Here is a 27,484-nt window from a genome sequence, read left to right on the forward strand (position 1 = left end):
GAAGAGAACAGAGCAACTAAGCAGCTGATAAGGTCTGAAAAGAAATTAGCCCTATGCCAGAGACTGATATAGGAAGCCCTGAGAGACGAGCCCTATGGCAGCCTACAGCTGAGATGGGAAGAAGCTGGACCCACAGAACCTTAAGAGAAAGAATGAAGGAGAGAGCAGGCAGAGATCTCCTGCCATCTTGCTTCCACATGTAGCAACTGACTTTGGTGAGAAAGCAGCCTTGAGTTGGATTCTTTAGGGCCTTGTGACTGTAAGTTTCTACCCCAAATAAATACCCTTTACAAAAGTCAACAGATTTCTAGTACTTTGCATCAGCACTCCTTTGCCTAATACCATGTTATAAAAGAAATATGGGGAGATATTATCAATATGAAACAAGAACAAGGCACCATCGAAAAGAGTCAAGTAGAAATATCAATTTGAAACTAAAGTAGTTGAGACAAAGCACAGTAAAAAGATGACTAGTAGAATGGATATAGATTGGGTAAAAAAGCAGAAGATAAAATTTAAGAAACACTCCCAGAAGGAAGCAGGGAAGAATAATGAAATAGAACATATATTTTAAAAGTTAAGAAATAAGGATGAGTAGAAGTGCTAATATAAAGATAATAGGAATCCAAATAAAATTAAATATTTTAAAAAGATAAGAATCCCATAAATAAATTAAAATAAAAAATGAAAGGAAGAAATATATATGGAAATTAAGATCAATTTCACAGAATTAAAGAAAAAAGGAAGAGCTCAGACTGAAATTTTTCCCTAGCTGCCAAAGAGGAGGGATTATGGAAAAAGACACATCTAGATACTTCATCAGTGCAATATTTAAGAATATGAACAAGAACATTCTAAAAGCCTCTACATAGAAATAGCAGAGTATACAAAGCAATGAGATTCAGACTGACAGATTTTTCAATGGCAACATTGAAGGCAAGAAGACAATGAAGTGACATTTTCAAAATCTGAAAGAAAAGAATTTTGAAGCTAGCCAAACCCTCATTTAAATATGAGTACATGATAAAAAATATTCTCAGGCTTACATGGCCTCATAGGATTTGCCACATAAAGACTCACAGTGAAAACCTTTTTAGAGAAAGTAGTTAAATAAAAGGAAAAACAAATCCAGGAGATGCTACTAGAGATGGGTGAAGCAAAGGTAATCACTTTGGTACAATTTGTGTTGTCTTAAAAGAAAACAAAAAAACTAAGACCAGAGAAAACATATTCATAATAAACCAAAATTCTAATTCTAGATTATATCAGTGTAATATAAGAGAAAATATATAATATAAATATAGTATAAAATAGAGAGTATTGGGAGGGAGACCAAGAAAAATGAAACATGTTTAAATTCTTGTCTAGGTATATCAATTCAGAATCTAAAAAGATTTGACAACTGACAGATGGATGAGGTGATATATACATTGTCAAAAATGACTTCAGGGAAACGGACTTGGCCCAGTGGTTAGGGCGTCCATTTACCACATGGGAGGTCCGCGGTTCAAACCCCGGGCCTCCTTGACCCGTGTGGAGCTGGCCATGTGCAGTGCTGATGCGCGCAAGGAGTGCCGTGCCACACAAGGGTGTTCCCCGCGTAGGGGAGCCCCACGCACAAGGAGTGCGCCCCGTAAGGAGAGCCGCCCAGTGCGAAAGAAAGTGCAGCCTGCCCAGGAATGGCGACGCCCACACTTCCCGTGCCGCCGACGACAACAGAAGCGGACAAAGAAACAAGACGCAGCAAATAGACACAGAGAACAGACAACCAGGGGAGCGGGGGGAATTAAATAAATAAATAAATCTTTAAAAAAAAAAATGACTTCAGGTTTTATTAATAATTCTCAATGCGTAAGAAATAATGGTAACAGTAACACAAGAATGGTAGAGCATAGAACTAATGTTTTGAGAGTGGAAGAAGAACACGGAAGAAAGAGCTGTGAAGAGTAGTGTAACTAGAATTAAAAAAAAAAAAAAAGAGGCCCTGAAAAACTTTCAAGTTGAAAAGTTCCATCATAAATCAAAAGAGCTTCACAGTTTTTCTTCAAGCAAAACAAGGCTTGCAACGATGAGGTTCCCTGGCTTTTGTTTATTTGTTTTGCAAGAAGTTAAATGTTCTTTCATTCAATGATGAGACAAAACATGCACAAAATGGAATGTTGGATGCCTCAAAACTAGTACGGCAGCAAGCCACCGCAAGTTCAAGTCCAGTGTGCCCCAGCAGGAGCTCATAGCCTGGCCCACCCCTTCGGAGGGCCAGGTTTCTCAAGCACATTCCCTACCCACTCTTCTCTAAATTCAATGCCATTTCCTAGGAAAGGGGACAGAGCCCTCCCCTTGAGTGAACAGGGTTGTGAAGGATAAATAAGAATCCATTGGTTGGAAAGTGCAGGAAAGAAAAGAAAATTATATTGCTTAGACATGAACATATGAACTTGTATGTCATTTTCAGAAAACTGCAGCTTTCACTAAGTGTGAATTGTATGAAACTCAGCAACAGGAATATGAGTGTCAAGTGAAATGAGTATAAATAAGCATTTTGCATACTATAAAACACTTGATAAATGTTAGGTGTGTATACCACTACCTATCAAAGAGGAGGTGAGGACTAAATGAAACAACCATTTGTAAAATTGTTCGGTAAAACTGAAGAGCATTATACAAAAGTCAGTTATTAAATTATTTTTCAGGCTCTTTAAGGATGGTATATAGTAGAAAATGTAAGCAAATATCTATAAATTTCTTTTAAATCCTTTGCCTTACAAATAACTCAAGAGCCTATTTGAGGGACGCGGACTTGGCCCAATGGATAGGGCATCCACCTACCACATGGGAGGTCCATGGTTCAAACCCCGGGCATCCTTGACCCGTGTGGAGCTGGCCCATGCGCAGTGCTGATGCGCGCAAGGAGTGCCGTGCCACGGAGGGATGTCCCCGCGTAGGGGAGCCCCACGCGCAAGGAGTGCGCCCCATAAGGAGAGCCGCCCAGCGTGAAAGAAAGTGCAGCCTGCCCAGGAATGGCGCTGCCCACATGGAGAGCTGACGCAGCAAGATGATGCAACAAAAAGAGACACAGATTCCTGGTGCCACTTACAAGAATACAAGCAGACACAGAAGAACACACAGCGAATGGACACAGAGAGAAGACAACTTGGGGCGGTGGGGGGGTGAGGCAGGGAAGAGGAGAGAAATAAATTTTTAAAAAAAATTTTTAAAGAGTCTATTTGACTCTTAAAGGAATTTTGAAATCTTTATCTTTAACAAGATTCTCAAAAAAAATTTTTAAGTGTGTAACTCTTGAAAGACATGTTTGATTTTCAGTTAAGCTTTCAAAATCTCTAGGTGCAAGATTTAGCCTGAGCACCCTGAAACCTGAAAATAGCAGTACAAAACCACTCACAATCCACAAATCCCAATTGTTAACAACTTAGCTGGTTTTACCACAATTGAGATTCATCAGACACAGTCCCAAGCTTTAAGAAGCTTAAAATATCATGGGAAAGCTGTGGCAAGTTCACAAATAACCATAATACAAGTATGAATGGAATAGTTACATTAAGAAATTTGCCTCAGGACTCAGCCTTGTTCTTTACTATTAACCTCATCACATCCAATCCCACTTCTTCATATTCCATCCATTACAGCGATATATCTCCAGCTTACTTCTCCAGCCTGATCTTTTCTCTGAGTTCCAAGTTGGCATATCTTCACTCAGACATCTAATAAGCACTTCAAACTGGACATGAATTCTTGTTTCCCCAAAAACCTACTCTTCCTTCCACTTGCCCCATCTCAGAAAATGACACTACCAATCACCCCGTTACTCTGATCAGATAGCTAGGAGTGAGTCATCCTCACCCTTTCTTTCTTTCAGGCCCCACATACAAATCATCAGTAAGTTCTACCATATAAGCCTTTAAAATATAATACATACAGAATCTGACCACCTTGAGCAAGCCACCATCGGCTCTCACTCAACATTACCTGCAATAGCCTCCAAACAATTCTCCCTACTTGCCGCCCCTCTCCCTCTCCCATAAATCAGGTCATGAAATTCCCTGCCTCAGAACCTTCCACTGGTTTCACATCACTCTCAAATGATCTTACTTACCATGATCTACAAGGTCTTATCCTATCTTGCCTTTGAAGCAATCTCCTACATGCTCTACCGCTCTCACTATACACCAACCCCACCTGGCCATCTGAATGTTCTTCAAATAGTTAAACACACCAAGTCGATTCACATCAGAACGTTTAGACCTGTGGTTTCCCCTGACTGGAATGATCTTGCCCAAGATCGTTGTGTGTTTTCCTTCTTCATATCGTTCAGATCTGTTCTTAAAAGCCACCTCCTCAAAGCAGCCTTCCCTGACCACCCACACCCACCCCAGTCTGCTGCTTTCCATTCCCTACCCTACTCTCTTTTCCTTTACAGCATGCATCACTACCTGGCATTTTATTGTGGATTCACTCATTAGTTTGCTGTCTGCCCCTAGAAGGTCCACTCTATGGTTTAGAAACACCACCTGCCATGTTCTCCACTGTAATTAGTGCTTTGATAGGAACACAGTAGGATCTCAATAAGTATTTGTTGAATCAATAAATGAAAGAATACAATGATTCATTACATCATGAGGCCTAAGAAATCAGTTTTATTCTGGGGAGTGGGTAAGGTTAAGCCACCACCTAACATATTCTGCACATGCATTGTATCTTTTATACAGGCCAAGATTAGGCTACTTTCTGAATTAGGCAAGATGAACAGTGCATGCTGGTGTTAAGCCAAAAGTGACATCAATTTAGGCAAGCAGATGCCACTAACTGGTGGTAACCCTGCTGCCATGGTAACAGCCTACTTTGCCTCTCTCAGACCATTTGCTGCCTCTGGGGTGGGTGCCATTCTCTTTCATAACCAGGCTTGTCAAGATAGGCAACTAAATTATGGAGGGTGACGTTTCTGAAAGCATCCACATTGGCTGGTAAAGAAGAGCGGCGTATAGAGTGCTAAGCAGTACTGCTGACGTTGAGCACTTTAAGGAAAACTAAGGATGGGAAGTTCCTGCCTTAGAGGGGTTAAAGGGCTAGTTCCTAAAGTAAATGCATGTGCATTTGTTGAGTGCATGCATGTTTGTTCCACCTTGACATTCCTAATTATCTCTCAAAACTCTAGAGCCATTTACAGTATTCTACATTGGTTTCAAACCTGTTTATCCAACCTTATCTCCCCTATTTTCCAAAACACAAGGTTCTGCTTCCCCCAGTACTCTTTCCCAGCATCCTGAATCCCACTGCCATACTGTGGTCCACACAGTTCCCAACCCTTACTTTCATTACTATCATAATTCACCACCCCCATAAAAGCCTCTTCTTCTTCTACAGGACCCATTGCCCTCCCAGTTCAGAGAACTCCCATAGAACCAAAAGTCCTTACCAATCACATTGGCACAGGACTCAGCACTGCCTCACATTTAATTTAGCTGTTTCACTGAAGGGACTGGCCTCCCAATGATATTGTAAGATTCTGAATGTCAGAGTATATCCTTCTAGATTATTGTTTTTTCTTTTTTTATCATAGTTAACTATAAACTATAAATTACATTAGTTGCATTTTCCCCTTGTATCACCATATTCTGAACACCTCGCAATAGAAGAACATTCTTTTGTTTGTACTATTAACCACAGTACTCATCTACCACCGAAATCACCATGTTGCACAGCCCCTAGATTACTCTCTAGCTTTCTTTCAGTTGACATTAATCTCCCTAGACTACCCTTTCAGCCATAATCACCTTTATAAATCAGCCTTGTTAGTTATACTCAACTGTAATGCGTAACCATCAACTCTATCCATTTCCATACTTTTACAATCAACCTTAGTAAACATTCTACATGCATTCAGCATCAGCTTCCCCTTCTCAATCTACATTCTATCTCCTAGTAACTTACATTCCATAGTTTAACTCCCTAAACTTTCTTATGGTATTTAGTTGATTAATTGGTTTTTACTTACCCACAGCTCCTGGGATAATGTTAGGCACATAGTAGACACTTAACAAATATGACTGAATTTAAAACTGAGACTGCAAAAATTTGTTTCTGAGAGTATCAAAGAGTTCTCAAGGATCACTCATCGCCCTCTCCTTCCAGCAGGAAACATGGAAAGAATTCAGGATTACGGAACCTTGGGAAATTTACTGCAGCAGTTTGGTATTATTTATGAACTCCAAAAATATATATTGGATTATGTTTGTAAACTGGTCTGTTCCTCTGGATGTATTAGATTATATTAACTTCAGAGATTTCACTTTTACTTGATTAAATTATGATTAGGGTTCTGATTGGGACACATCGGTATGACATTGAGTCCCCATGCCCTTGGTGGATGGTGACTCACAGAGAAAAGGACATGGCAGAGGAGGTCGTTGGAGTTTTGATCCTGGAGCACAGGAACTAAACATGCAGGAGAACACAGAGGAATAGAGACGACTCCATAGACACACAGAAACCCCAGGGAGAGAGTCTGAGAGTCTACAGCTGACCTTATGGAGAAAACAGAGCAGCTGAGCCCAGAGAGGAGTAAGCCCCAGGAGAGAGACAAGACTGATTCCAGTCTACAGCTGATATTGGAAGAAGCTGGGACCACAGAACTTTAAGAGAAAGAGGAAGCCTTGCAGATGTCAGCAGTCATCTTGCTCCAACAGGCGGCAACAGGTGGTGAGAGAAGTAACTTATGCTTTATGGCCTGGTAACTGTAAACTTCTACTCCAAATAAATACCCTTTACAAAAGCCAACAGATTTCTGGTACTTTGCATCAGCACCCCTTTGGCTGACTAATACTTTTGCCCTTTCTCATCCCCAATTTCCTCCAGCCATGCTAAATTTCCTTCCTTCCTTGGAATGTGAATTGCTGGCTCTCAACTCAAGGCATTTCCATAACACTTGAATTTTCCCCAGCCAGGGCCAGAGCTTTGGAAAGGCAAGCAAAGAGGGGAGTAAAATTTATTTTATCTCCAAGGTCTGCACTTTTCTAAACTCAACCATAAAAAACTAATTTAAGTTCCAGGAAAAAAAGAAATAAGCTTATTGATCTAATGTCCTATTTTCCCTCTAAATATCATATTTCCTTGCTTACTCCTTCTATACAAAGATTTTCTCTCTTATTTTCACCACTACCATTCTATATATGATATTTATGATTAATTCCACTACTGTTTCTGGCTTCCTCCAAAAATATACAAAAATCTATTTACTGCACACAATTCTTTATTTCTTTAATAGTAATTCACTAAAACTTATAAGTGCATTCTGGAGTCATTTAGGCATTTACAGTACTGATTTTTATACAATTATCTAACTTTCTCTGGAACATTTAAAGCTACTCTAGTTACTCACCATCCTTACCAAGTTAATTATTATTCCATTCCACTAATATCCCAATAGATTATGTCCTATTCATGAGTAGATACATCAATTTTCATTGTTGGTATCACAACTTACGATTATAAATCAATCTTATATGTTTTAATTTACCTCCAAAAGAGACTTAAGTGACAAAAAAAAATCAAGTAGGATTAAATGTTTTGTTCTGTTGCCCCAATGCTGACCATCACTCAGGGAGCCAACACACCAAGCATAGAGATGATGCTTCTAATACTCAGCATCATATCATATTTCCTTACTTTTCAACTTTAAAGATTGTCTTTCCTATGCTTTCTCAGCTCACTTCCACAGCAACACCTTGGACCTTATCGTCACCCCCAGAAGTGTTCTCAGTTCCGATGTCTTCACCTCTCACACTTCAACCTTCTCAGTCGCTCCCTCTGGTCCACTATAATAACTGGACCCTAGGGTATAAGACCATCCAACTGTTTCTGGCTTCACTTCCTTCCACAACCAGCTCCAACTCCACCTGCTGTACCTTAAAATCACTCTTGCTTGCACACTGAACCCTCTCCACTGCTCATCCTTCCATTGCACTCACCCGCAGCTAATCCCTCTGCCTGCCTTCTCCTCTCTTATCCTGGGCTGCAGAGTGTCAGAGCACACCACAGTGCTGCAGGTTGGTTACACCGCCAATCTGTAGCAGCCAGCCTACTGGGCCCTCAACTCTACTCAGCAATCTACTATTCCCACCCACCCCTTCCCAGTCCCCTTATGTCCTTTCTCAAGAGATAACTTTCTTTCTATTTTGCAGAGATTATCAGGCAGTTATTCACTCACTTCCCTCCCAAAACTTTTCCATACCTGCACTCACCCTCACCCCTACTGCCCTGCCTCAGAGGAAGAGAGAACCCTCCACCTCCCAGAGCTTAACCTTCCACCCATCTTCTAGGTCACGCTCTCTTACCCACAGCCTTGTTCTAATTATTCCACTTTCTCCTTCACCTGCGCCCTCTCCTCCCCAAGGCATTACCTTCAGGAGAAAGATGTGCTCAAGTGTCCCCCCACTCAATGATAAAAATTATTTGCCCAACACCTCCCCCACCTTAAGGAACTATTCTATGCATCCCATTATCACTCTTCTCTGCTTTTACAGCCATTCCATATGCTCAGTCTCCATTTTCTTGCCCTTCAATTCAAGCTCCAGCCCACGGCAATCTGGCTTCCATCTGAAATGCCTCTTGGCAAGGTCAACTCCTAATTGTCAGACCCAAAAGCAGTTTTAGGTCCCATCTTGACTTGTCTGTGGTGTGTGTTGACATCCTTCCTCCTTGAAGCCATTTCTGCCCTGTGGTTCCCACTTCATCCTCTTCCAGTTTGCCTGCTTCCTCGATGACTGCTTTTTGCACTCTCTTTTGTGGTTCTCCCTTTTCTCCTGTTCCAAACTCTACTCCGCCAAAATCTGGGGAGTGGAGGAGGAGTTATTAAACTCTGACTCCACCTGGGGTTCTAGAATCCAGCACTAGTACAGGCAAAGAACAAGCTATTCCACAGCTACAGAGCACGGTGCCAAGGAGAATCCAAAACAGAGCAGTCAAAGGCGAAGGTGGGATCAAAAACCAACCGTCCACAAGGCACAGGTTTAAAGAGGCCAGGGAGAATGGAAATCAGGTCCAAGGCTGGAGCACAGAAAGGAGGCAACAAACTGGAGCCAGCAAGTTTCATCCTGGCCAACAGAGATTCCCTAAGGCACCAATACAGAGGAAAACAGGGTCCTTTCATAGGTTCCTAAAACTTAACCTTCGGGTAGAAATGGGGCCATAAAAAACTGATTGGAAGATGATTATTTTCTCTGTTCTAAAAGATTTTTTTTTCTGCCTTGGGGGTGGGGGAGATTCTGATCTGGCTACAATAGAACCACATTCCTAAGAGATAACTGAGCAGCTGAATGAAATCCTGGAGGCATCTCCTACTCCTACTCCTACTCTAGGCTGACTCCTAGAAGGGTCCCACTCCTATGCACAACTTTAGGGGCCATGAATGAACAAACCCCAAATCTAAAACCCAGCCTCCAACCCCTTTCTTGATGTCCCAGAGGCATTTCATATTATTTGACTTCTTCAAAACCAAAAGCCAAAATCATCATCAACACCCAAAGCTACTCCCTTTCTCTGTGTTGCCATCTAGGAAAAGCCTTGCAATCGATTCAGTTGCTCCAGTCAAGAATCCAAGGGGTTCCTTTCCCCATTTCTCTTCATATCCAAGTCACTTCTCAGACTGATCATTTCAGCCTCCTCAACATCCCTCTCCACTCTCTCTCATCCATTCACTATAAGCCTGATTAGATTATTGTCACTTTACCCGGCTCCCATCTCTCACCACTCAACCTCCAATCCATCTTCGTGCCTCACGGTGAACTTGCTTCTGCACAAATGTGATCCCTTGACTACAAGAAACCGGGTCCCTGAATTTCATGATCTGGACCCCTGACAGCTGTTCCAGTTCCTGCTCAACCTGCTCCCCTCACAACGACACTGAATTGTGTGTTATTCTACAGTGCAGGATTTTCCCCAAGAAGTTGGGCTTTTTCAGGTTTTACCAACTTTCAGAATCATAACTGCTACTCCCATTTTATGCTCACTCTACACCAAAGCCCAAGAGAAAGCACTTTGCCTCTACTATCTCATTATGACTCTAGGAAGCAAGTACTATTATTTCCAGTTTTCCAGATGAGGAAACCAGCCTCAAGAAGTTAAGAATTTACCTGAGATAACAATGGTACAGGTGGCAAAGACGGGATTTGACTTCAGATCTTCTCCCAAAACCCATCCTAGTAGGCAAAACATTAACCTGCCTCCTTTGTGCACCCTGCTGTGCTCCCATGGAACGCATTTGCCCCCCACTAAGCTGTCAAACCCCAACTCTAATCCTCGCTTCCCCAAGTGGCTTCCCTGCCTTCTCCAGATAGACGTCAAGGCCTGCATTCTACCAATTACAGCATCTTATTAAGCTTCAGTTGTTGGTCTACCCAACAGTGGTGTTTTCAGAGCAAGACTCTTTCTGATGCGATATTCACCAGACCTAGCAGGCAGTGGATGCTTAGTAACTTTTTTGAATGAATAAATGAATGAAATTGGTTAAACTTCTGTATTCTATAGGGATTGAGAAAGTATTGTCTGCTTTGAAGAATTAGAAATAATTAGCTGAGGAAAAAGAGAGAATCTGAATTCACAGTGAATTATTTTAGATCCTATTGATACAAATAGGAAATTCTTTGGGGGGAGGGAGGGGCAACATACGAACATAGGAGAGTGTCAGGTGTTGGTTGAGAGTAAAATGCTGAGAAAACCGTATCAAAATATAATTAGGAGGGTTACCTGTTTAGGATGCTTGGAGGGGATGGTCTAACGCGGGACGGTCTCCTGGGGAATGTCTGAATGCTCATTTTGCCAGGGTAGGTTGTACCATTGGGTAGAGACCCAAGCAGTGAGAGTGGAGGTGGACCCACATCCTGGGGAGGACTAATGCCATCAAATAGAGGGAACTGTATCTCTCGATAGAAAGGGAGGCTCCCAGGGCATTAGGGCAGTTGAGCAAGTCAGGTCCTGAACGCTGTTGCAAGTATCTCTGGACGTGGCTCCTCGGGAAATGGAGATTGGCTGTCGCTGTGGGCCCCAAGGGGAGGGGAAAATGGATGTTGAATGGATGGAACCAAGGCAAATGTGGGGGCAAGAGAGGAGTTTCGCGAGAGTACACAAGGATGAATATAAAACATGTAATATTACACCAAAAACATATAGGGGACGACAGACTAATAATGTAAACCATAATGTAAAACATAGGATAACTAAAAAATTTAGAAAACTGTATATCCTAAAGTATGGACCACAATGTAAGCACAGATGTCACCTTGTTTGAAAGCTATTGTCTCGGAGTCTGTACATCAGTTTCAGTAAATATGATATGAATAAGTTAAAAGATTATCGCTGTGGAAGGGAAAAGGTTTTATGGTGGATGTGTGGGAGTACTGTATATTGTATATATGAATTACTGTGATCTAGGGCTCCTGTGAAGAGAAGCTCAATAATTAGGAAAAAAGTAAAGAAAAAGATAGGATGTAGAATTTTTCCAAATCAATATGTATTCTATATCTAACCTTTAAACTCATCACTATATTACTATTAAGGGAACCTGACATTATATTGGGCTTCACTTTTCAGGAAGTTTTGGATCACAGAGTGGTTCAACAATGGCAGCAGAGGAATACTGGTATGGGATGTTATGGACAGGCGATATATGGTTGACAGGGAGTTATACAGGGCATACGTCCAGGGGGCATAGAAATGTTTGGATATACTCATAGTGAAACAATTAAAAACAACAGCTGGAGGGGTACTGGGTTACTGGCCAGGGGGGGCCCTGTCATGGTCCCTAGGGGAGCAGCGGCAGTCCCCCAGGTGCAACGGTAAGGATCAGGAAGGAATGAGGGTCCAACAGTGAGCCCCTGATACTAATGACTATGCTTGTGAGCCTATATGCCTGAAATAAGAACAAGGCCTAGAGCAGCACTGTGCCTAGGAGTTCCCTCCTGACAGCCTCTGTGTTACTCAAATGTGGCCAGTCTTGAAGCCAAACTCAGCATGTAAATGCAATGCGTGGGACATGACACCCAGGGATGAGCCTCCCTGGCACTGAGGGATCACTACCAAGTACCAGTTGATGATGCAACTAGAAAATGACCTTGAATTAAAGGTTCAACGCGGACCAGCAGAATATCCCTGTCTACATATAATAACAAGAGTTAAAAATGATGTTTGACCTAAATTAAGGGGGAAATGGAAAGGACAAATGAGTTTATATGGCTATGAGTCTCTAAAAAAAGAGTCTGGAGGTTGTCAGAAGGATTGCCCTTATGCACACCTGAGCAGGGTCTCAGAGACAGATAAAGTAGATACAACCCCAGGTACTGGTCCTTTTGAGGGCTAAAGAGACCCACAGGTTCTATGGTCATGGCAGATGGGGTTCACTGCCATGTCAGTTGGCCCTTCTTTGGAGCTGGTGTTTCCGCGTGACGGAGCTGGACTCAGATGGGATCTCTTTTCACAAGACTTTCATGCTACTTTACTGAATTGTAGTTGGTGCTGGGCTTAAGATATATCTAGGGGATTTGAATCTCTGGACTGACAATATGATAGCCGGGCCCTGACCTCAACAGACTTCAGCTCCTACACTCTGATTTATTGGACTTACTCCGCTCAGCTAACATGGAGTTGAAGAATGTCAGCCACCACACCATGGAGCCTAGAGTGCCTACAACTGAAAGCAGGAGGATTGCATCCAATATCCATGTGGAATCTAAACCCCCTCTTGACATAGATGTGGAATGGACACAACCAAGCCAAGGTCCACAGGAAGGAGGAATACAGTAAGGATCAGAGTGGACTTAATGATAGTCTATTCATGAACTATTGTGGTTAATAATCGAGAAAATGTGGCATTGATGTGGAAAAAGTGGCCATGGTGGCTGCTGGGTGCGGGGAAGGGGAGGAAGAGAAGAAATGTGGAGGCATTCTCGGGACTTGGAGTTGTCCTGGGTGGTGCCCCAGGGACAATTGCCAGATGTTGTATGTCTTCCCATGGCCCACTGGATGGAACGTGGGAAAGTGTAGGCTATGGTGTGGAACACGGGACATGGGGTGCAGCGATGCCCGGAGATGTACTCACCAGACGCAATGGATGTGACATGATGATGGGCGAGAGTGTTATTGGGGGGGGGAGTGGTGGGGTGGGGGCGGTGGGGGCAAATGGGGACCTCATATTTTTTTAATGTAATATCTTTTTTAAGAATGAATAAATTGAGTAGAATTTGAAAAAAATAATAATAATTTAATAATACATAGTCAATCTAGGTTTTGCATTTTTCAACATTCTTGTCTGGTTTTTTGTTTTTTATTATTATGAAAATAATGAAAATACTTTAATAATGATTGAAGTGATGAATGTACTACTATGTGACTAGAGCCAATACCATTGATTGTACACTTTGGATAAATTATACCCTTTTCATTAATATGTATCAGTAAAATTGATTTGTTTAAAAAATTTTAAGAAAAAAAAAGGAAATTCTCACATAAAAGGACAAAAACAAACTTCTATGACCTTTGGTTTCCCTACAGGTGAGAGAATCTCCTTACTTTCGAACGCCTCCTAAAGGGAAGACTTTTTCTCCAATCATGGCCAGCACATTACTCCATTCTGAGAGAGAGAATTTGGGTATAACAACTTTGACTGGTGGAATAAATAATCTTCCATTTGTGAAAACACTGTAAAATACAAAAAAAAAATCAATTAATACCTTAAATTTCAGGAGGAAACAGTGAAAATTCAAAAAGAAGATCATATAATTACAGAGTAGTAAAAAAACAACATAATGCACTGAGCTGCTCATTAGTGTTACATACCATGCCATTCCCAGAGTATCATTACCAAGCTGCAAAGAACATCTTAAAATTGGTGGCATAACGATAACATTGAGAAAATATCTTTTCATAAACTATAAAATGCCCAGATAAACAAATAGGACAAAACTCTATTTTTTTTTTAATAAACCTCCAACTATTGTGATGGGTAAAATAGAAAAATATTGTGTCCATTTAGAAAACATGGAGTGAAATTTTGCCATAAAAACTGCAATTATTTTCCCTTCCCAGGGATCCAAGATAGTCTCCCAAAGCAAATAATGTGCAATCCTTTGAAATGATAATAGAAACAATTAATTTCACTATTGCAGTTTTAAGACAGTTTAATGTGATTTGAGTGGGTTTATGTCATTAATTCTATATGTTGAAAATGGAGGGTATTTAGAAGATTTTATCATCAAAACTCAATGCAAAAGTCATTAGTACTCCAGTGATAATGACATGGTATCATAATCAGAGCCACTTGGCAAATTGTTTCAAACTCTTGTAACCAATAATGAAATAAGGTAAAATAATATGCTTATTGTGTTAAATTCAATAACAATGAATGATACTATTTAACAATATATAAAGGCAAATTTACAATTCTGGTTTTTAAATTTTTACCTTATCAAATTTTAACATTTTTGTTTTACTGTTCTTTGCTTTCCTTAAATGCAAAGAACTTACTAGAATTTAAGAAATTCAGCTCTCTTTTTTTATTTTTATGAAATAGAAGATAGCTCATAGGTTAGAAAGACCTAAAGCCAAATCCTTTTTTCATTCTATTTATTTATTTTTCTTTGGTTTTCAAAGCTTTAATGAAATTTATTTTACATTTTTATAACAACTACACTTTCTCTTCTATCCAACCTCCATCTTTATTTTTTCAGTCAACGCAAATTTTAATTTAACATATTTGTGCACAAAAAAGAGAATCAGTTCTTTGCTCAGGCTTTGTAGCAAAAGAGACTTCCCATCAACCCAGACCCAACTTCTTCCATATTTTAAAACACAGCCCCAAAATAAACCACAGAAAGCAATGTCATATTCAAGTTCTATCACAATTAATCAAGGTTCTATTACTATTATAATAAACACTTGGGACAATGCTTCCAACTCTTGGTTTTCCAAATTGGTTTATACCAAATTTCTTTTTAAACATAGATTCCTTGGAAGAACTTGTAACATTGACATAAAGACAGGGGTCACCAGAGATTCTGAGGGAAAGGAGAGGGAAGAACTGGTAAAACATGGGGCATTTTGGGACACTGAAATTGTTCTGCATGATATTGCAATAGCAGACACAGGCCATTATATATTCTGCCAAAACTTATAAAATTGCGTAGTGCAAGGTATAAACCATAATGTAAACTATAGACCATGCTTAGTAGCAATGCTTCATTATGTGTTCATCAACTGTAACAAATGTATCACACTAATGAAAGATGTTTTTAACGGGGAGAAATGTGAGAGGGGGAGAGGTGGGGCATATGTGAATCCCCTATATTTTATTTCTTTTTTTTAGGAGATACCTGGGATTGAATCTGCAACCTTGTACATGGGAAGAAGGTGCTCAACCACTGAGCTACGTCCACTCCCCAAACCGCTATATGTTTTATGTAACATTTACGTAATCTAAAGCTTCTTTAATAATAAAGAAAAAAAATCACTTGGATTAAAAAAACAGAGTACTAACAGTAATAAAAGAAATAAATGTTTCAACAAAGTCAAGCAATATTTTTGTCTAAATTTTTTAAGATATTTACTATACATCCTTATCCTGAGTGAGGGGAAATTAGCATTCTCATACACTGCTGATGTAGCTCAAAATTAGCACAATCTCTGAACCATTGACCCATTCTTCCACTCCATGAAATCTGTCCCATGAAATGTGGATAAAGATTTATATGTCAAGATGTTTCTCATAGTATTTATTTATATAAACAAAAATATGAAAAAAATCTAAGTATCCAAGTTCAGAAGAATGGTTAAATAAATTATGATGTAGCCAGATAATACTAAATTATGCAGTCTTTATAAATTATGTTTATGCTGAATTTATACTTACCTAGGAAATGCTCAAATGTTTTTTTAAAAAGGCAAGATACAGAGAGCTCTCAAAGTAAATATTTAAGTTTACTTTTAATAACTTTTAATAATTAATAGTAACTTAATAACTAATAATTTTAATAACTTCAAGGTTAATAGTGGTTATCGCTGAGAACTGGGCTAACTGGTGATCTTTATGTTACTCTTTACACTTTTCTAGATTTCCACGTTTTATAATAATCAGGCAACTAAGGAAAACTTGGTGGTAGACTTTTTTTATTTTAAAGATAAAGAGAGGGAGAAACTGGGGCTAAGCGGCTTCTCCAATCAGACAGCAAGTGAGTAGTGAGCCAAGCATCCAATCTGTCTGATTCCAAAGCCTGTGCCCTTTCTACTGCATCATACCACTTCCTACTCCTCTCTCTTCACTACTGAATAAGAAGTGTCAGAAATGTGCTACTCCTCTCAGAAATATGCTGATGATGATAGGTTGGAAAAAGCCATAATCGTTTTTATTTCTCTTACCACCACTACCCTTGGAGAGTCATAATCAATTGTGGCAGGGTAATAAAATGAAGCAGTTGAGCATGGCCCTGATATCTTAGACTGGCTGCCTGTAACCTCACTCGCTTAGAGGCAATTTGCCCCTTAAAGCTTTCCCCCCAAGAATGACTTAATGCTAAAATGTGAGTCAAGCTGAAAAGTTCTCCACACTAGAAGTCAGAAGACATGGACCTCAAAACCGATTCTAAAACTAAGTGACTCTGTGGCTGCTCAATTCATTCCCCGACTAGACCATGAGCTCTCTGAGGACAAGTTCCACTTGCAAATCATTCCGTATCTACGGGGCCTGGTGCCTAAGAGGCACTGAATAAACGGTGGTGGTGGGATGGAGGGATTCCATGGTCCATGAGTGAATGAATGAGTAGATGAATGATCTTACTTCCTTTGGGTCTCAATTGCCCTATTTCTAAAACTAGAATCTGAATCCTTGCCTCTATCTGCTTCACAGGGTTATACAGAAGGGAAAATGAGATGATGAATATTTTGATTTGAAAAAGGTAAAGGCAATACTTTTTAAAACTAAGGTGCCATGACTATGATTATTATTATCAAACTTAAAAATTAAAAGAGGTTTGGGTGGGTTTCTAAACTGAGATTCTGAAACAAAATAAAGGACATTTGGAATTAATTTAAGTAACCATTCACGCTGATCCTAAACCCCTCATTTGCAAAATGTGGGGATTAGACCAGATGCTCCCTCAGGCCACTTGTCCAGATTCAAGAGACCAGAGCTCTGCCTTGGTCAGATAGGGGGTGCCACACTAATGAAAGATATTGTTAATGGGGGAAAGCGAGGGAGGAAAAGGGGGTGGGGTATATGGGAATCCCCTATATTTTTGATGTAACATTTACGTCATCTAAAACTTTTTTTTAAAATGTGTTTAATTTTTAAAAAAAGGAGGACTAAAGGTTCAGCCTTCTCTTCTCCCTCCCTCCCTTCAGTTTCACGCACCCCATGAGTGGTGACTAGTTCCCAAGTAAAGCCACCCTTGGGACTTAGGCAACTCATTGCCAGCTCACTTTTAAAGAAACAACAAGAACAGCACAATATTTTCTCCCAAGATGCACTCACTTTATCATTTCATTTTCTAGTCAAATCAACACTGAATGAACGAGAGCATGAGTGAGTGCCTTCGCCTAAGTTGGAGAAGTCACAACTGATGTCTAAGAAAAACGTGGGCAAGTACAGGAACTGTCAAAGGTCACACGGCTTAGTGACAGAACCAGGACCTATATCTGGGCCTCCACTGCTAAACTGGTGACTCCAAACCCACACAATCACTACCAGCTAATTCTGTGGTGACCCAGAGAGTTGGAGCTCCCCCCAATATCCAGCTCCTGCACTCCCTCTGCTTCAGCTTTTCTGTGTACAAAGTGTTGGAACACTCTTTCTCTCTCGAACATCTAAGACTTTGAAAGCTAACAACTATTTTTGTTTTGTTTTGTTTTTATAGTTACAAGGTCCCCCAAGCAAACACGATTGGGTCTTTTCTCTGTAGGAAAAATCCTGTGTTTGGATGGATATTTGGGTCCATCTAGTGGAATTTCTAGTACACCAATGTAAAATACGAAGCATGTGCTAGAAGAATAAATTAAATGCTTTGCAATAGAAAATAAACTTCTATCACAATACGAGAAAATCACTGCTGTTTCAGGTCATGCCCATAAAATGTAGCTTTAGGGATATGTGTCTTTGCCAGGAAAGACCCACAATAATGTGACAATAATGTTCCCGGAGATTTCTACACGTTCTGCAGAAAATGATGTCCTTTAGAAGGACTGTACCCTGCATTTTTCAAAAACAGCTCTCGTATTTCTAGAAGGTACTGTGAGAAGTTCTTCCTGTATTACGGTGGCTTCCTTTCAGAAGCCTAATGGAAATAACTGAGGTTTGGAGGATAAGTGAGAGGAGCAAAGTGTAGTTAATAAACGGTAATGTTTCAGAGTCCCAGACCGTCACCCTTCTCCTTCCAATCTGGTGATCTTCTGGGCCAACCAGTTTTTCAGTCTCATGAACTCTCCACCGCCCACTTCACTTGACAGGACTGAAGGGCAATTTGTCTGGAATGAAGTAGAAGCGACTCCTGTGTGACAAATGCCTTGGACATTCTGCCAATGTCCCTTCTGACACTAAGATCTCATATGGAAACGCCTTCAAACTCCTTTCTTTTGGAGAAAAATATGGTAAAAGGGAGGGTGCTCTCTTCAACTCTACCATCAGGAATTTTTTTTTTTTTTAACCATCAGGGATTTTAATCACTAAAGTGTTAACACTTCTCAGCCCAAGAAGGAAGAGAAAGAAAGAACTACCGTGTAGTGAATTCCTCCTGTATGGTAAGCACTGTGCAGGGCTCATCACATATATAACTGGAGTTCACCCTCACTACAACCTTGCAAGGGGGATAGCATCAGTCCTATTTTACAAACGAGGGAAACAAATTCAAAGAGATAAAGTGTGCTGAAGGTCATAAAGCTGAGAAGATGAGAAGCCAGGATTTGAACCACAGTTCTGTTTGAGCCAAATGTGTGCTCTTCTACGGTCCCACATAACATAAGGCAGATGGCCCCACAGAGTGCTATCAGAGAAGCTGAATACAGTTTTGCTGAATGCCGACATGCCTAGCACCAGAGTGTCTTCCCAGGATAGGGATGCACTGAGACTCCAACACATTTCGTTCCTGAAGAAGGACTTGACTAGGGTGCACTGGAATCTTAAAGGGTTCCTTGGTAGAAAGAGCTCGTGGTGGGGGGAAAAAAATGACTTTTAAATTTCCTTTCAACATACTGCAGCTACAGCTGCAAGATTAAAAAAAAAAAAAAATTAAGAGCCTAACTAAACTGTACATCCAATGTCCTTACCTTTCCTTACCCATGTAAACTGTTGCATGAACAATGGCATAATGATAGGATTGCTTTTCCAAAATCCAGGGTCAAGAGAACAAAATAAAGCAAATGAAAGACTGACTCGTAGAGAAGGTAGTTTATGGAAGAATTATACCTTCAGACGGAGAAGGAGGAGAAAGTTTTGCCAGGTTAGAGAGTTTTATTTTTAAGGCTCTATGGCAAGTTTTTTTTTTCTCCCACAATATTATACTCACTTTATGTATCGGGATGTTCGATGAAATGTGTGCCACCTGGAAGGCACATTAATTTCACAATGTAACACTGGTTTGACCTGCAAATAATAATAATAATCCTTAGAATTCAGTTCAAATCAACAGATATTTGTTACATACCAATATCCCCCAAAAATGTAAAATGAGAGTCCCTTTGCCAAGGGAAAACACGGGGGAAGATCCAGGGGGGATTCAGAGAAAAGTGGATTTCACCTAGGCCTTGAAAGGTGGAGAGAATTCCAACAAGTGCAATGAGAAGAGATTTCTAAAGGAAGGGGAAAAGTTCAAGTAGAAAGTGCAAGTACAAGGGAGAGAGTGATAAAGGTACCAAAAGAGGGCTTTATCATCCACGCTGAGGATTTACCCCGTGATTCATTCAGTATGTAGATCAATGACCTATTAGGCGTCAGGTATTGTGGCAAAATTATGGGGCTTCAAAAACGGATATGTGGTTTCTAATTGCAGATCTGAGCCAGGGCTCCTGGCAAACAGGTAAGAGCACCTCTACCGGGTTTTCTGAACATTTTCTATTGTTTTCTGGTCATCCTGATCTGAGAAGCTAAGCCAACCGCTGTGGCCTTGTTACAACTTCACGCTCAAGTCCACTGGGGTCAAGACCCTCAAGTGGGAAAAGAATTTCTGACACCTGTCACAAGTGAGAAAAACTTCTTCATCCTCATGACCCTATGGTTAAAAGTAGAGCAAATGGAGGGAATTTTTATTTAGGGGCTAATATTAACCACACCTGTGCCAGGTGCTGTGGTCATAGCCCAGACACAACCCCAAACATGCACAAGGCTCCCCTCCACTGCTTCAGTCTCCATGTGTCCAAAATCCAACTCATTACCCTCCTCTGAAAAACTGCTCCTTTGTCCTTGTTCATTCTCTACCCAGTCCACCAGGCTGGAAAGCTTAGAGTCATTTCTACATCCTCCCTCTCCCTTATCCCTTACATCCAGTTAATCATAAATGATTTTGTCTGCTTCTGTGCATCCCACATTCTATCTCAGTTGCTTTCCCACAGTCCTAGTTCAAATCCTCATTAACCTCTCACCTTGATGATTACAATATTCTCTTTAGGGGTTCCCTGCCAGAACCTCTTCTCTGTAATGTGTCCCATATCCCACAGTTGTCTTTCTAAAAAACATTGTTCTAATCAGGGAACTCTGCTGCTCAGAACTGTTTGATGGCCCCCCACCATCTACAGAACAAAGTCCAATCCCTTCACTAGCACTTAGTGCCTTCCACATTCTCCCCCCGCAGTTTACCTTACTGGCCTTATTTTGCTCTCTGTCCACTCAACACACTTCATACCATGTTCCAGCAAAGGCACAAGGCAGCAACAGGACAGGATCTGAATGTGACCTGGGAAAAACCACGGTCCCTGAAGTCAGGTAGACATGGGCTCAAATTTACCTATCTCTTACTATCTGCATGACTTGGTGACTTTAACATCTCTGAGCCACAATTTATTAATTTTAAAAATCAGGATAATAGTACCATGCAGGGTTTTCCATAAGAACTAAATGAAACAATATTTTATAAAAGGCACAATGCAATACCTATGACCTAGTAAAAGTATTCAGTACAATAAACATTAGAGTACACACACACATGCACTCACAGAAAAAGAGAAACAGACCATTTAGGCATCTCAATATTATTATGGACAAAATAATTCTTGATTTCTTCCATAGCCAAGTGATCTTCTCCAGACTTCCCCATCTCAGAAAATGGCACCACCCTAGATCCATTTGTTCAACTACCAAATCTTGAAGATATTCTTGAGTCTTCTTTTCCCTTACACCCTACAACCAAACCAGCAGCACATCCATCCATTCTACCTCAAAGCCATATATCTAATCCATTCATTCTTTGCCCACTCCACTGTACCCATGTTGGCCCAAGCCACCATCATCTCTCCCCTAACTGGTCTCCTGCTGGCCCTCTTGCTTTTCCCCACAGTCCTCATCACCAACAAACCTTTCTTCACACAGCAAGCAATCTTTATTTTTTAGGAGGTACCGGGATTGAACCCAGGATCTCATACTTGGGAAGCAGGTACTCAGCCACTTGAGCTACAGCGGGCCTCCCCCAGAGTAATCTTTTTAAACATAAATCAGATCAAGTTACTCTCTTACTGAAAACCCTCCGGTCCTGGAAAGGTCCACACATACACTAAAATCTGCACTCCTCACACTGATCTCTTCTGGCCCAGGTGAGCTGGCAATTCCACCTCTCTGACCTCACCTCCCCCCAATCTCCCCCTTTCTCCCTGCTCTCTGCCATGCTGGTCTTCTTTCAGTTCGTTAAGTATCAAGCTTCTGTCCCATGCAAGACGGTGTGCCTGAAACGTTCTCGCAGATCTTTACATGGTTTGCTCCCTCCTGCATTAAGAAATCAACTCGGATGCCACCTCCTTAGAGAGGCGTTTTCTGACCACTCACAACACTTTGATTTCTTTTCATTATAGCATGTCATATTGTCTAATATTATTTGCTTCTTGTGGATTCCTCCTTATAGAAAACAAGAATGAGAGCAAGGACCTTGCTGTCATTTTCAACAAAGTATCCCCCAGTGTCTGAACGATGATTGGTCAATAGGTGTTAAATACTATTTCAGGAATATGACAGAGGGATGGATGGATGGGCGGATAATGTAACAAGTGAAAAACCTGTCTGATATTCCAGGCAAAAAAAGATTCCATTGAAGATTACAATAATATATAGTCATACCCATTTTTAACTTATTGTCATACTATACATAAAATTATATATACCTAAATACTTAAAATAGTGAAAAAAATCAATAACTAACATGAATTTGCAGACCTGGTTTAAAAACAAAGCAACACAAATTATCCTCTGCAAAATTCTATTAAGGTACAGCCACCCTATGAAACAGTGTTCTGCTTGATTGCATAAAATTATGGAAACAATGAGCTAATTGCTCTTTTGATGTGTTAATGATTCATTAACCCTGATATCATCTGCATAATTAAATAACTACAGCAATTAAATACATGATTCTGGATTTTTACCCTGTCCTCTATATAATAATCTACTAGGAAGTATCAAGCAAATGCAATTTTTCTGTTACTGTTAGTTTCATTCATACTTGCCAGAGCCAATGACTCTTGTCACTCATCTGCTTGAGAGGCTGAAGGACTCAACGGGCTTTAGACCTCTTTAACCGAAAGTCTGAGATCATTAAACCAATTCAAAATCATTTATGGAAGACACTCAAGATTTCATAAGTTTATTTCCCCCAAAAGCAGCTGCCATTTATTGAATGTCTGCACTAGACTCTTTAAATTCATTCTTACCTAATCCTCAAAACAACCAGGTAAAATAGCCAAATAACAAAGAATCAGAGACATTAATCACTCTGCCCAACAACACACAGCGAGTCAGTGGTCAGCCACCAAAAATATTTTATTGTAGCTGTTAGCAAAATAAGAGTTTGAACCTAGATAGGTATGGCACAGCACTCGGGAGCCTGTATTTCAATCAGCCATGATTCCAGTACTGCCTCTGCCACTTCCAAATTGTGTACCCATGTTCAGTTGTTTAAACTCTCTAAGCCTCCGCTTCTTCTTGAATGCAATGAAGGTAATAGTAGGACATAACCTCATAAGGTTGCTGCTCTCAATATGAGTAGCACAAAATGAAATAATGCAAGGAACATATTTAGCAAAATGCCTGAAATGAATTAAGAACTCAATTGATAATGGCTGTGGTTGCTGCGGCTGTTAAGCTACAAACTTCTTGCTCTTTCTACCTCACCAGGCTGCTCCTACAACTACCCTCAAGGAATATCACATACAAACAATCAAACAAAAAAGAGGCTCTAGCATCGAGAAGATTTCATCCCATCAGCGCATCAGGGGAGAATCTCATAAGAAGCAGCAGCATTTACTGCGCCCTCATCTGGACAGTGTCTTGCAAAGTGAATGAACAGAGGTGGCCCTGTGAAACCACTGACCAGGAGATGCTTAGCCTAAGTATCTAAATATCAGTCCCTAAAGAGAAGCACAATTGCCACGGATAATGAAAACCTGAGCAAAATGCATTGGTCTTTATCTTTCTCAACTCATTCATAAAGCAAAGAAGCTGCACTAGATCACTTCCAAGGTTACTTCGAATTCTCATTCTGTGATGCTGTGAGTCAAGGAATCAGCTTTACTCTCTTCCTGCAAGATGTCTGAGAGTCTTCATAGTTTAACCATTCCAGAGCCTTGACGTAATGAGCAGGAAAGAGGCAGGCAGATCAGAAACCACCCTTCCCCCACTCCTGCACCATTACCTGTAGAAGCATGGAAAATCAGGGCAAAAACCTTCAATGCCTGTCTCTGGTAATTTGCCACCCTGTGGGCTCCCAAGGGGAAGGGCAAGCAAGTGTGGCCAAAACATCATTGGAGGAAAAGGGGCTTCATCAACGTTCTTGGCCAGGGTGATAATGAACTTTTCTCTTCCACCTTTTAAAAAAGTTTATAATCCTTGTTCATGAAAGACGAACCATGACTGGGGTTTTATAATTGTCTGGGCTGATCTCTTGTACTTTGGAAAGTTACCGTTTTGCCCCTTTGGAAAGGTGGAGAAGAAGCAAAAGGTACATGCTTGCCTCAGCCCCATGCCTCCCCAGCTGAGATGCCCCTCAGGAAAGGGCCACATTTGGGTCATCTTTGTGTCCCTCTAAGACGGTGCCTGAATTGAATTGCAAGGAGCCTTGAATCTCAGCTGCCAGAGACAGAGTTACAGAAAAGCTTTGGGTCATTCTAGACCAACTTCTCATGCTTCTGATAAGAAGACTGAGGCTTGGAGAAGAGTGGTTTGCCTAAAGTCAGCAAGATAGTGCCCAAGCCAGCTAAAACCATGAGCTCTTGATTCCCAGACAAGGGTAATTCCCATTTTGCTGCTCTTCTGGAAGAGCAATGCACTTGAAATTTTGTATTTCAACCCCTATTTTTTGAGTCCTTTATTTCTTTGTACTGAAATGCCTTTGAATTACCTATGATTCCTTGTACTAAAATTTCTCTCTCTCCCTCTCCTCCTCACCATCACCCTCAGCGATCTTAAGCCCCTTTCTCAGATAGTGGGGAACACATACGTGCAAAGCAATTAATTAGTCAACAAATATTCTAGAAGTGAGCGCAACATTCAAAGGACATCCTCCAATTACTCCTTTTGTAAAAAGAAAATAGTAGCAAATGAGACTAATCACTCATTGGCTTGGTGCTAATCACCGACATTATCTGCACATATGAATAAAGTAACTGAAAAGGAAAAAAGAAAGATGAAGACTATGGGGGTGTCAAACTGAGGAAAAACAAGAATAGACGATGTAGGGGGAGTGCAGTCTTGATCAGTATAAGTTTTGCCAAAGTCACCTTATCCTTTCTTCCTGTGTGGTTTGGTTGCATAATTAAAAGAAAATAGTGAAGCTGTTGAAAAATGAAGGGAGGAGAGTTACTGATTAGTTTCTGTGAGCAGCATAGGAAAAGAAAGCTAGGTCTACAAAAAAAAAATTAGGTGAGGTGAGATGGAAGGAAGCAAACAGGGCCAACGAGAAATGGTTGGAGCTGACATGGGCCAAAAGTCTACCAGTCCAAAAATACCTTTCCCATTAGCCTGCCACAAAACGGAAATCTCCACCATTGGTCACCCTTTGGTCACCACTGGTCAAGACGCTGTCTCGAGGGAGTGGATGGGACTCAAGCAGTTGAGCGCCTGCCTCTGACATGGGAGGTACCGGGTTCAGTTCCCTGTGCCTCCTAAAGAAAACAAGCAATGAGCAAACAACGAGCTAAAACAATGAGCAGACAACAAACAAAAAGAAGAAGCAGACAACTAGCAAAAAACGAAACGAACAGACAATGAGCAGACGAAGAAGCCAAATCAGGGGAGCCAGTATAGTGGCTGAATGCCAGCCTCCCACACACAAAGTTCCAGGTTCAATCCCCAATCCTGGTACCTCAAAAAAAAAAAAAAAGGGGTGGGGGGATGGGGTTGAATGGGACCTCACATATATATTTTTAATGTAATATTATTACAAAGTCAATAAAAAATAAAAAAATTAAAAAAAAAAAAAAAAGGGCCACCACATCTCTTGGCATGCCCTGCACTTGCTGCTGCCGTACCCACCCTCCTATTTCTCCTCCCCAGTGCCTGGGGTACAACTGTCATCTAGTTATATTCCTTCAAAATACATCACTGACATTACCCGCAAAGACGGTATATTTTTTCATGTTATTGTCTCATCTGAAATGCCCTTCTCCTAATCTCCATTGATTATCGGGTGTAATGGGGATCATTTTTTTGCAAATAGCAAACCAATACAGTTTATTTATTTATTTATTTTAAAGATGTGTTTTTAACAGAGAAGTTGTGACCTTACGAAGTGATCGGGCGTAATGTGCAGAATTCCCATACATCACCCCTCCACCAAAACCTGACACTTTAGTGGAACGTTTGTTACAGCTTTGAAAGAACAGTATCAGGCTATTACACTAACTAGGGCCCATAGCTTACATTTGGGATAGTTTTTCCATACACCCCCTATTATTAACACTATATATTAGTACTGAACATTTGTTATAGTTCATGAAAGAACACTCTTGTACTGTGGTTAACCACAGTCCACCTTCCACCGCATGGTTCACTGTTATACAATCCCATGCCTTGTACAATCTATCCCAAGTGTACACTCAGTGGCCCTCACTTTCATCAGAGCTGTGCAGTCATCGCCTCTGTATGTTTCTGAATGTTTTCTTTAGTCCAAAAGAAAAAAATCCCACATACCCCTTTTATTGATATAGTACATTCTTTGACATTGATGCAAGAATATTACAATATTGCTGCTAACTATAGTCCATTAGTTACATTAACTGTAGTTCTCCCATGCCTCATCATATTCTTACCACCTTGAAATAGTGACACACATTTGTTCTAGTTCATAGAAGAACATTCTTGAATTTGTACTATTAACCACAACTCTCATCTACCTCTGGGTTCACTATGTTATTCAGTCCCTAGATTATTCCCTAGCTTTCTTTCAATTGACATTTATGTGCCTATTCTACCCCCTTTCAACCTCGATCCCATTTATAAACCAGCCATGTTAGTTATACTCACTTTAATGTGTTACCATCAACTCTATTTCCACACTTTTACAGTAAAGCTAAATAAAAATTCTACGTACATTAAGGATCACTACTCCTTCTCAGCCCTCATCCTATCTCCTAGTAACTTATATTCTAGATTTTAACTCCGTGTGTTTATTCTTCATATTGAGTTTGTTGTGTCTGGCTTATTTCACTTAGTATGATGCCCTCAAGGTCCATCCATGTTGTCCTATGTGTTCCAATTTCATTTCTTCTTAGAGCAACATACTATTCCATACTATGCATATTCCACATTGTATTTATCCACTCATCTTTTGACAATTGTGAATAGCACAGCTATGAACATTGGTGTGCAAATGCCTTTTCATCTCAGTTTTCAGTTCTTCAGGATATATTCCTAGGAGAGGGACTGCCAGATCATATGGTAGTTCTACAATTAGCTTCCTGAGGAATCACCAAATTGTCTTCCGTAAAGGCTGCACCATTCTACATTCCCACCAACAGTGAAGGAGTGCTCCTATTTCTCCACATCCTCTCCAGCACTTGTTGTTTTCTGTTTTTTCAATGGCCATTCTATGAGGTGATATCTCATTGTAGTTTTGATTTGCATTTACCTAATAGCTAGTGATACTGAATATTTTTCATGTGTTTTTTTCACCATTTGAATTTCCTCTTTGGAGAAATGTCTGTTTAAGTCTTTTGCCTATTTTTTCAATTAGATTGCTTGCTCTTTTATTGTTAAGTTCTATGATCTCTTTATATAGATGAAAATCAAATTCTTATCAGATAT

General features: G+C 40.4%; 1 protein-coding gene across 7 annotated transcripts in view; it reads right to left on the reverse strand.

Moving 5' to 3' along the window:
- The window catches only part of DCDC2C (doublecortin domain containing 2C), a 178,454-nt gene that overhangs the window by 120,861 nt on the left and 30,109 nt on the right, over nt 1–27,484 (reverse strand). For all 7 annotated transcript variants that reach the window (XR_009183470.1, XR_009183471.1, XM_058287930.2 and 4 more), the window contains exons 3-4: nt 19,554–19,630; nt 13,576–13,704 (exon numbers count right to left, since the gene is read on the reverse strand). Coding sequence is in view for 5 of the 7 variants with exons in the window: in XM_058287930.2 (XP_058143913.1) it covers nt 13,576–13,704; nt 19,554–19,630 (206 nt within the window). In the remaining 2 variants the exon portion in view is untranslated. The remainder of the gene's footprint in view (nt 1–13,575; nt 13,705–19,553; nt 19,631–27,484) is intronic.

This window comes from Dasypus novemcinctus, chromosome 25 (genome assembly GCF_030445035.2).
Source record: "Dasypus novemcinctus isolate mDasNov1 chromosome 25, mDasNov1.1.hap2, whole genome shotgun sequence".
In the NCBI taxonomy this organism is placed as follows: domain Eukaryota; kingdom Metazoa; phylum Chordata; class Mammalia; order Cingulata; family Dasypodidae; genus Dasypus; species Dasypus novemcinctus.